At 38.5% G+C, this 12,150-nt stretch overlaps 1 protein-coding gene across 4 annotated transcripts in view; it reads right to left on the bottom strand.

The window, feature by feature from the left end:
- Positions 1-12,150, bottom strand: part of LOC122549735 (lysophosphatidylcholine acyltransferase 1-like) — a 159,081-nt gene that overhangs the window by 94,885 nt on the left and 52,046 nt on the right. For all 4 annotated transcript variants that reach the window (XR_015757163.1, XR_015757164.1, XM_087987021.1 and 1 more), the window contains one exon: positions 8,050-8,264. Coding sequence is in view for 2 of the 4 variants with exons in the window: in XM_087987021.1 (XP_087843147.1) it covers positions 8,050-8,264 (215 nt within the window). In the remaining 2 variants the exon portion in view is untranslated. The remainder of the gene's footprint in view (positions 1-8,049; positions 8,265-12,150) is intronic.

Raw genomic sequence — 12,150 nt, 5'->3', positions numbered from 1 at the left:
AGCATCTTCAAACTGCTACCCTCCGTCTCCTAAGATTAGGACAGTTCTGCATCCATCATGCCAGCTCACCCCTAATACTATGTAACTTCACCTTTTGTACCGGTCTGTCATGGGGGACTTGGTTAAAAATCACAAAAGCAGGTTATTTGGAAGTACTAATTTTCAGAGCGCTGCTCCTTCATCAGCTAACTACTGGGGCAAGATAAGGCACAGAATTTACAGAAGATCAGTACCATGCAATTAAAACAATACATTAAATAAACCTAGATTGGTGTTAAGTCTTTCATCTTTTACAAAGGGTTGCAGCTTTCTATTCATTAATATGTAAATTCCAGAACTTCTTTTACATCAAATTCTCAAGATAAGGTTTTATTAAAAAAAAGGTGACATCTCAGCTCAGATAATGTATTAAAAGGTGTGAGTTCAGAGTCTGTCTGTATTCCAATCTTGAGTCAGGCTAGTTACTTTATCCATCCCAGTCCAACACCGGCACTTCATGAAGAGGGGTCTAGTCAAAGGCTTTACTGAAGTCCATGTAGACATCAACCGCTTTTCCTCTTCACCCCTCTTTGTCACCTCCTCAAAAAAATCAAGTTAGCAAGGCACGAACTCCACCATACAAAACTATTTGTCTATTGCTAATATATGCATTTGCTTCTAAATACATACAGTTGTCCCTGAAAATCTTTTCCAATAATTTCCCTAATGTGAGGATCACAGGCCAGTAATTTCCTCAATTATCCCTGCTACCCTTCGTAAAGAATGGGATGACAGTTAATTCTCTCGTCCTCTGCAACCTTACCTGTGGCCAAAGAGGACACAAAGATGTCAGTCAATCCTCCATCAATTTCCCTTGCCTCCCTCAATATTCTGGGATAGATCCCATCAAGATTCTGGGACTTACCAATCTTAGTACTGTTTAAAACACACAACACCATCTCCTTTTCAATAGCAACTTGACTTAGAAATTCAAAACTCCCTTCCCTAAGATTGTCCTCCACCAATTTCCAAGCAAAAAGTATTTGTTTAGGCCCTCACCTACCTCTCCTGGCTCCACACAGTTTCCCTCCTTTCTCGACTGAGACAACCCTTTCCTTTGCTATGCTTTTGCTTAATTAATTAAATTTATCAAATCAGTCAAATTTATTTCCTTACTTCTGTTTGCTAATGACTTTTCAGGACCCTTTGTTAGCCCCTCTAATTCCTTAAGTTTCTTCCTACTTTCCTTATACACTTCAAAGGAACTTGATTTTCAGGGATGTTTAACCTTTCAGAAAGGCACGAGGGAAGGAGAAGGTAATAAGGTAGCACTGTCAATAAGACACACACAGACCGACCGAGACACACAGACCGACCGACCGACCGACTGAGACACACAGACAGACCGACCAAGATGATAGTTTGGATTTTAGCAGTCAATTATGTTAAATATTGCCAAGTTCATGAGACCCATAGCTGCAGTTTTGTCACACTTGTTGCAGAAAAAAGACAATGGGTTGAGACCTGGAGGCTGAGGTGACTCAGTGGAAAGAGCAAGGTGAAAGTGAAACCTCTGCTGGTTGAGAAGAGAGCCTTGAAAAAAAAAGGCCTTGAAATCTTTCACCTCCTTAATCCACTGTTATAGTTCATTTGACATGAAATAATGAATTTATCTGGCTAACAGGTCAATCAAGATGAGAACCCCTTGACAGAACAGATGAGGGAAAACAAAACATTTGAAGATCAGAGCAACAAGCAATTAACAGTGTAATTCAAGGACTCCTGAATGTCCAACTGGTGTAATAGACCCAATTCATTAACAGCATGTAAATCAAATTCCAGTATTTTAAAAGTCAGAATTGTCAAATACTGACTTTTAAAAGTCAGTATTTGACAATTGGGACTTCAAGCACTTGTGTTTATTGTTTTATTCTATTTATATCAAATATAATGTTTAGATTAAAATAACTTCCTCAAAATCATAGGTAATTATCTAGGAAAAAACCAATACCATGTATTAGATGTTTTAATTACAATATGGCAATTATATGAAAACTTCCCTTTAACATGAATTCAAAGTTACAAAAACAGGCCCCTTAATAATGTTATGGCTGTGAAGTTTCATAAGATAGTTTTGTTTTAAATTGTCACTTTTAATTCAAGTTTAGTAGTGTATGTGACCCCTACTTGCTCTTCTGACAGTTAGCCAATTTAAGTCACTTGCTATGGGGGGGGGGGGGGGGGGGGGGGGGGGGGGGAAGGTGCCCAAGGCAGGTCTGATGGCACCTCAACTGCCGGATACAAAGAGGGAGGCAGCTAGCTTATTGTGAGTGGATTGAGAAAACAAGTGTGCCCTAGAAGAGGAGAAAAACAAATAGCACCTGTTCCAAGCAACAGTTCCAAGATCCAAAATCCCTGCCATCAGCTCTCTTTTTCTTGCTCAGCAACCAGTCACATCCTCATCCCCAGGACCCAACCTACTTGTCCTGTCTCCCATGACCTGCTCTCCATACCACTTTCACCCATCATCCGAACACATCCTAAACACTGCAACACCACTGGGCATCCTTCCCACCCTGTATACTTACTGCTTTGACAGTAACAGTCAAAGTGACCATGATATGGAACCTTTACATTTCAGAAAATGGAAGGTGACTTATAGAAAATGCACATGGATTCCATGATGCCTTAGTAAAGTGTCAGGAGATGTTTGTGTATGAAGGTAGCCTACATAAATAACTTGCTACTGTTGGCGCATTCTCAAAGCTAAATGCAAAGTTTTAGTATGTATGCTTTCTCAAAGTATAGATCCATCAAGTCAAGAATGCGCAAGAGAACAAGAAAGAGGAAGATGAAGGGTGTGGAGGAGATAAGCATACAGGAAAACTTGGATAAGATTGATAGGGAGAGAGATGGTGGAAAATCAATAAAACAAAGAAATGGAGTATAAAAATAGCCAGTAAGAGCTTATACTAGTATATTAAAAGAAAGTAAGTTGCTAAATAGAATGTGGCCCTTTAGAAAGCAAGACTGGGAATTAATAGAAAGCGAGTAACGGGCAGAGATGTGAAAAAGTATTTTGTATCTGGATTCACAGATACAACAACATATTTTAGAAATAACTCCCAGGAATGTCAGAAAAGCAGGTGGCAAAAGGAAACTATGAACCTCAAATAATCACAATAGGAAAACTAACAGAACCAAAAGTTGTCTCCTGGATCTGATAGCCTGCATCCTGTGGCTCTAAAAGAACTGATCAGAGTGAAGATGCATAGATTGTAATTTCTAGAATTAATTGTCTAGAATCTGTAAAGATCCCAGAGGATTGAAAACCTGCAAATATAACATCTATTGAAGAAAGGAGGAAGACAGGAAACTGCAGCAAGTGACTCATCTGCCATTGGTAGAATGATAGAATCCATTGTTGAGGAGGGACTTTTAGAACATCACAGTTGAAATAGAATCAACATCATTTTGTAAAGGGAGATTTTTGTTTAGCAACTTTAAAGTTCTTCACAGATTTAACCATAAAATTTGATCATGCTACCAGTAGGCTTAATAGATTTAATTTCCAAAGTAGATGCAACTAGTGACTGCACAAAAGATGTGGGGGGGGGAGATAGATTAGTTTGGAAGGAAGAATCACTAACCAATACAGAATTGGGATACATGGATCATTCCCAGATTGGCAAACGTTACCCAGTGGTGCACCAGGAGGATCCATGCTGAAGCTTCACAGATGGAGAATGTATACATTAATCACTTGAAGAAATGAGCCAAATTTGATGAAATAAGTATGGGTAGGAAAGCAAATTGAGGGAAGGATATGAAAAGGCTACTAAAAAGGGTGATGGCTGAGTAAGTGAACAAAAACTGGGCAGGTGAAGTATATTGCAGGAAAGGAGGTTGTCTTACTTAGGTATAGAGAACAGAAAAGCAGAATGTTATTGAAATGGAGGGGGTCATTGCACAAAACTGCAGTGAAGAGGAATCTGGTTATCTTTGCAAATATAAAAAATAAATGGAGGTACAGCAAGTAAGGTCATACTGAATATTGGTTTGATCCCACCTCTAGTCTCTGAACTCAAGGGTATACTTGAAATGAACCAGTTCTGAGACAGTTCACCAGGCCAGTTCTCAAGGTCTATTTGAGTATTTGGGTTTTATAGTTATTGCAGTACGGAAGATGAGATCACCACATTGAAACATAACATTTTGAACAGATTTGACAACATTGATGCTGAGAGGATATTTTCTTTCATGGGGGATTCTCTCACTAGGGGATAGTTTAAAATTAAGGAGTCTCTCACTTAAGACAGAGGAAGATAAATTTCTTGACAAATATTTGTCTTTGCAATTATCTTCCTCAGACAGCATTTGTAGGATTGTTTGGGAAACATTTCATGATTGTGATTAGCACTATTGGATATTACAGTCTGCTTAAGTACAGCCAATCTTGGCACTCTAACATCATGTGACAAGAAATACACCATGGAATTACAAGCTAGGTGAAGACAATAACTAATGATTCAGAGTTACAGCTTCAAGGCGGAGGGGTGTCAATTTAGTTTCAGACCCAGACTTCTGAAGTTAACTAGATAATGATGGTACACTCCCTCTTCAAGGAATCATGACCACATCTAGGCCCTTGTATTGATGTATTAGAAAAATATAGTAATTGAATAAACGTAACCTATCTATTGGAGTCAACTTTGCAACAATGTATGCAAGCTTGCAATTGTGTAATCCTTCGATTTTAATAGGTCCTATTTAACTTGCAGGAATCAATTTCTGATCTTCTGCAATAAGGCAAGGTAAAGAAAATATGGTTTCCAAGCATTGCACATAGCAGAATCAAACCTGGAAAAAACAAATGGTCAGTGATACACAAGTTAAATAAAACAAAAAAAAGAGTGCAGATGCTGGAAATCAGGAAAAAAAAAATTGCAGGAAATACTCAGGTCTTGCAATATGTGGGGTGTTGGACAAGCAAACAACAGGTAGAGATGGAGTCAAAAGAGAACAGGTAAAGGTCAGCCTGAGAGAATCCTGTAGCTACTAATGGGGACCACTGGTAGTTGACAACAGCCGGATTGTGGTAGCAGCCCATGTGATGACAAGGCCTGGTGTATAGGGGTTGGGGTAAGAATATGGAAAAGACCCTCGAGCCCCAAAATTATTGAACTAGGTAGTGTGCCCTGAAGACTGCAAGGTCCCCAAAGCAGAAAAGGAGATGCTGCCCTTCAGCTTGCACAGAGCTTCGCTGGAGCACTGCAGCAAGCCTGAGACAGAGATGCTGGCCAAAAAACATGGTTGTGTATTTAAGTAGCAGGAAATGGCAAATTTGGTCATTTTTGCAGATAGAACATAGATGTTCTGCAAAAGAGTTGCCCAGACTGTTTCATTTCTCCAGTAGAGAGGAGACCACATTGTGAGCAGCATATGTAAAACACATTGAGTGAAGTGCAGGTAAAATGATGCTTCACCTGAAAGATGAGTCAATAGCATTGGATAGTAAAGAGGGAGGAAATAAATGGGCAGGTGTTTGATCTTCCACAATTACATGGAAGGTAACGTGGGGTATAGGGCAGTATTGGGAGTGAAGGAGGAGTGGACCAAGGTGTCCCAGAGGGAATGGTCCCTGTGGAAAACTGACAAGTGAAGGGAGGGGAATATTTGTCTGGTAGCGGCATCTTTTTGCGGGTGGTGGGAATAGCTGTTAATAAGTTCAGCCTTATTAGCACTTTTTGAGACTAGAGTTATTAGACTACAGTTCAGCCTTCAATACTATTATCCCCTAGAGACTGATTACTAGACTTGGTAATCTTGGACTAAGCCCCACTCTCCAAAATGGATTCTCAGTTTCCTGACCCACAGGCCATAATCAGTGAAGACTGGGGACAATATTTCATCCTCACCAACACTCAACACTCGACCCCCCAAGGGGTGCATACTCAGCCCCCCCTACTGTATTCGCTGTATACCCATGACTGCATTGCCAAATACCATACTAATGCCATTTACATGTTCGCTGATGACACTACCATAGATGGTCAAATCTCAGATGGTGACGAAACAGACTACAGATGGGAGGAGGAAGATGGGGAAAAACTGTGCACCGAAAACAACCTAGCTCTCAATGCCAGCAAAACCAAGGAACACATTACTGACTTTTACGGGATGTTACGCATGCCCCCCCTACACATGAACAGTACAGAGGTGGAAAGAGTGGAGAGTGCCAAGCTCCTGGAAGTGGTCATAAACAAGCTTTCTTGGACTCTCGTGGATGCACTGGCTCCAAAGACCCAATGTTTCCTCTTCCTCAGGCAGCTGAGAAAACTTGGCATCACGGCGAATCTTGTTGCCAATGTTTATAGGTGCACCAGAGAGCGCATTCTGTCTGGATGTATCACTCAAGGAGCAGGAGAATCGATGTTTTGGGCATGAGCCCTTCTTCAGGAATTCCTGAAGAAGGGCTCATGCCCAAAACATCGATTCTCCTGCTCCTTGGATGCTGTCTGACCTGCTGTGCTTTTCCAGCAACACATTTTCAGCTCTGATCTCCAGCATCTGCAGTCCTCACTTTCTCCTGGATGTATCACTACCTGGTATGGTAACTGTACCATTCAAGATTGGAGATGATTACAGGAAAGTGGTGAACTCTGCCCAGACAATCATAAAGGCCAACCTCATCTATAGAATCCATCACCAGGCCTGTTGTCAAGGAAAGGCTGCCAGCATTCTCAAAGATCCATCCCACCATGGCAATGCTTTTTTTTAAAAACCAACCTCTGCCATCGGGGAGACGGTACAGAAGCCTGAACATACCCACCAGCCGGTTTCAAAACAGTTTCTACGCTACTGTTGTTAGAATACTGAATGGAGTCTCAAATTCTTAACATTTGCCTGTACCTGTGTTTTTGTTTTTGCCGCTGTTTACTTATTTACTTACCTGTGCCAGTTAACTGTGATCTGCTTGAATTGCTCGCAAGAAAATGCTTTTCACTGTGCCTCAGTACACGTGACAATAAATTCAATTCAATACCACCCTAAAATGACCTACTTCCACACTACCTACAAACTGTATTGCATGCATTAGACTTTTACAATATACACACAATTATGTATTAAAAACACTGATTATAAAAGGATACAACACTGAAACAAGCCAACTGAAGAACAAATAAAGTGGCTATCTAAATGACTGAAATTCAGATCTTAAGCTGCTGAGAAGTACCATAACACAAGACCATAACACTCAAACCGCTTCCTAACATGACCTGAACCTCAGGATGAGTATTAATTTTTAAGCATTCTGCAAGGTTATATTGCTAAATATTCCAAAAGCTTAATATTCAATAAGAATTGCATTGTCTGTTCAGGCTACAAATCAGCACAGGGAAGAAAATTGATTAATACTGTCACAACAGTGTAACTTAGTTTATTTAGCAACACCAAGAAGATGTTAGCAATTTCAAGTGCCTTTTGGATACTTCCAAGCCAAAAATATTTCTACTAAATAAAAGATGTGCATGCCTGGTTGTAAAATCTTCAATGTTAAAGCACTCGTGGGAATCTTGTCATAAATAGTCATTTTGAAATAACTTGAAGACTCTTGACTAAAATGGTTGCATTACAACTTCTTATTTACAAAAAAAAAATCAATACACATTCTAAAATGTTCACCAAAATTGTAATGCTGGAGTGAATAGATTTGTGCGTAGATTGAATCTCACAATAGAACGTGTTCAAACATTATGCTGTTGTTACTGGTGATCAGTGGGAAAAAAACTGAACTAGTGATTTGTAACAATCACGTAACTAGAGGGCAGCAGTAATATAAATTTAGCAATGACACTTCAGAAACAAGTTCTGGCTTTCCAATTCTCCTTACGACTCAGCTTTAAATGCCCAAAAATCAATTAACATGAAACAGATTTAACATATTTGTCAATGATTTAGTAAATGGTGAGTACACGGTCCGTACAGTAGAGTCTTGCAGTATTTGCATTGTGACCAATTTTTGTAATTTTACATCCATTATATCATGTTCAGTAAAGAATTACTTACTTCCCCATATAGGAATGTCTTTGCTTTCTGCCTTCATTACAATGGAAGCCATGGTCATGGTAACAGGAATTGCATCAAAATATGAAGAATGTGGTGCTAATGTTATTATAGGTGCTTCTTTTGGCAAAGCACGACGCCCTTTTATAGTCATCCAATGAAAGCCACCCGCAAACCACATAGCTCTCATTATCACTTTCAGCATAAAATCCAATGTCCTACAAAAACACAAAATATAAATATGTCAAAGACCACAATTTTCAAGCAAATGATGCATTTTAGAATCCAACAGTTGTGAAACCAGAGAACTTGCACAATCAACTTTAGTTCTGAACTGTCACATTGGACTTGAAACGTTAATGTCGTTTCTTGCTCCACAGGTCCTAACAGACCCGCTGGTTTCTCCAATACCTTTTTCTTTCAAATTGCTAGCACCTACAGAACAGTAAGTTGCTTCTATTTCTATCCATTTCAGTTGTTTTATCTACTTGAACCAACAGTGCTGGTGCATTCCTTGAACAGAGGTGGCAAAGAATTCTAGATACACTTCATACATCAACTTGAGGAAAATAATTGAATTTATTCCTATTACTTCCAAAGAAGTGATGGAACTGGTTTACTTAGGAGAAACCAAAAGGTAATAGTGGGGCTTCTCCTTTATCTGCCTCAGTCCTCCTGCAATAACAAGAGATCGGAAATTTTTAGCGTTTTAATGTGTAATGGCATCCTTTATCACTTCACAGGAATCCAAATCGTTAAGGCCAGAATAAGTGAATCAAATGAAATTGATGATAATCTAGTAGGTTGAGACCATTCTTAAATCTTAAAAAACTAGTCCTTGAACATAAAGATCATGGACAGTAGGTGCAATTGGTAGTGGCTCCATGCAAGTTTGATTCCAATGCTCAAACTATCAAGTTGGAAATATAGCATTGATCCTTCACTGTAAATCAAAATTTTGAAATTCCATGACAGCATAGTGAGTCTATCGACACATAAAGGACTGCAATGGTTCAAGTGGTTGATCACCACCTTCTCAAGCGCAGTGAGAGATGGAAGCTAAAACACTGCCATGGTAATACCCACATCCCATGAAATAAAAGATTCATTAGACTCAGATTCAAAACATGGCATGGCATGTTAATCCTTTGCAGCTTTAGTAACATTTTTCATTTTATTGCACTCAATCAACTGATCTAGATTATGGGAATTTTGGAATCATGGAAAGCAGTATCTACTGAACAAAACTAATTTAATATAAAACTTCATGAAACTAAAACTGCAAACTTCAGAACAGATTACAGAACATGCTACTGTAAAAGGAGAATTTCCAAAAATGTATCAAATGCCTCTTAAATATAAAACAAAACAGGAGGTCAAATATAAACTCAGACCAGAATTTAATGTTAAACACTGGACCACTAAGCAGCAACGACAATTTCCAACCAAACATTTTAAAATTTAAAGCTTAGATAGTTCTATGAAATTTCAGTTGTGTAATGCATAAAGCGGTTCACGTCATGAGCACCTTTACTATACATTCATTCTAAAATGAATAAGTATGCGTGCAATTTTACTTTGATACAAAAACTTTCATTCTGCTTGCATTACAGCTCTCACTAAAAGACGAATCTTACCTAATCTTTCTCCCTGCAAACAAGCTCACTAGAAGAATATTAAACTTTATCCCCTTCTTTGTTTCTCTGTCTGGCCTAAAGCAGAAGCTGTATTGAAAAATGGTTTTCTTGAAGAAAATACAAGCTGGAGTTTTGGAAGCAAATTCTAGGACAATGTCAAGTAAAATGGTTGCTTCTGAACTGGATGAAACTGTACAGTAAAAAGCTGCCAATACATATTTATATTAACCATAAGAATCAAAGTAAATGTTTCAGAAGATTAACCATGGTATTTTAGGGAAAATGAGTGAGAAGATTAGCCCCAATTCCATGAATGATGTGCAAAAACCAGAACACAAGTGACAGGTGCCAATGCAGTCCACAACATGGCAAAAAAAATACATTCTCTTCCATCCCTCTGCACAATTTTTAACCTTTGAGAAACATTGAAATACTTAAATAGTGTTAACCCAAACAATTTTTAAACTCAGCTTCTCAAATTCATCTATTTCTTACAGTCCTTGGAGAAGACAGTAAAGAGTAAGAAAATGAGAGGCTGGTTCAAATTAGACAGTGCTGAATCTGCCTCTGGAATAGCAATAATTAATATACTTTTGATATTGGGGAGCTTGACTCTCAGATACAGTGACTACAACCAAAAATATAAACAAGTATGAGCAATCAAGATCAAACAAATTAGTCAACTAGGACAGGAATTCTCTCAACTGACCCTAGAAGCTATTAAGTTTTTGAAACATTTCCAGAACACATCACTATGGGGATATAAAACAGCATGATTAAGCCAATGTCGTATAACAGTTAAAAATACAAGAAAACTGCTTATCTGATTGATTTAATATTGTGTAACAGTTAACTTTGTTTCTGTTGCTAATAGGATTGTGAGACAAACAGTGTTCAAGTCACGTGACTTACTGACAATGTCATGTTGTAATTGGCTTGTGGTGCTAAGGCTTGAAAATGAAATATAATTAAGATAAAGCTATCAACATCTTAATGTTAAAAACGTAAGCTAAACTTCAAATCAATGCAGTCATGCACTTATTCTCAGCAACCAGAATATAACTGTCACTACTCCTCAGGTAAACATTTGAGAATTTTTACCTATGACAACTGGTTATTTCAAGAGGAGAGTATCCAACAATCTCCAAGGAAGAGCAGAAAACTGAACATGTATTACTAATCTTAGTTGGTTATTCACCATTATCAGTAGTAACTTGTAACTAGACATGCATCAAGCTCTCAATTGGGTGACAGACAAATAATTAAGAATGGATAGGTGAAAGATGCCTTTCTACCATCTCAGGAGTTTAACATTAGCTAATTCCCGGACATGGTGATGAGATGGTCCATCCCTGAGGAAAGTTCACAGTTTTGGCAAGTATTAAGAGGGTACACAGAGATCATTCAGTAATCCATCAACTCACTTGACTGTTACAAATGACACTAAGAAAGGAATTGATCTATACGAAATTCATCAGTAGTAGAACACCAGGCATGTCCAGAAGTAATAACTAGGTAAAAACATATGGTTCATGTTTTGTTACATATGAGAATTGCTTGTTGTCAATTTTGCCTTTGAATAATGTCTTTTCTGCAGTATGCCCTTATTGGGCAGATTATATTCTGCTGTGAGTTACAGCAGGGACAGAAGCAACGCCCTCTGTAGGACTACAATATAGCCATTAACAACTTTGGATCATGCTATCAACATAAACTTTACCCGAACTGGCAAGATTGAGGTAGACCTTACAATCCAACGTACTGATACAGTTCTCTGTCTGCTACGTCATGTGGCCACTGAATTACCTCCACTCCTACATCTGACAATGGGCAGGACACAAATTATAAAGAAGGCTAAGGAAATAACTCTCAATGAAGCAAACACACCAAGAAAATAAAGTCAATAATGCTGATAAAGCATTGCGAGAACAAGGATTTTGGGCCAGGGCTTTAATGCTTAAATACAAATGATTTTGGATTGCATCTCATGATAGTAGCATTTAATACTTATCAGGATAATTAAGAGGCAGTTTAAGAAGGAGGTTAGGAGAACAGTACTAGAAGGGCAAATATTGTTCCCACATTATAATAAAATGCCTCCAGTAATTATTTACTTGCTTAAGCATGGCCAAGATTTGGGCCGAATATGGGCAAGGAGGATAAGAGAATGTGAAAGGGGAGAAGAAAGATGGCAAGAAAAGATTAAAATACTATAGAACAGAGGTAAGAATAGGTCTGGATGAGCAGTAGGGGGTAGAGCTAAGAGCGAAATACATCTATACAAAGATGTATAGTTCAGGTGCAGTTCAGGTAGAGTAACCGCATATCCATAATAGGGAATACTCAATAGTTATATAAGGTTCGGAGGTCACAGGAATAGATATGGATCGTCACGCAAGTATTAATCATTGGATGTTAGGAATAGATGATGATGATAGATAAGCCTTGAAGCTAACATGGGAGTGGA

The sequence above is a fragment of the Chiloscyllium plagiosum genome, unplaced genomic scaffold (assembly GCF_037043375.1).
Source record: "Chiloscyllium plagiosum isolate Xiang-an unplaced genomic scaffold, Cpla_swu_hap1 HiC_scaffold_5, whole genome shotgun sequence".
NCBI classification, from domain to species: domain Eukaryota; kingdom Metazoa; phylum Chordata; class Chondrichthyes; order Orectolobiformes; family Hemiscylliidae; genus Chiloscyllium; species Chiloscyllium plagiosum.
Note: the sequence above shows the minus strand (reverse complement) of the source record. Positions and strands in the feature narration are given on the sequence as shown.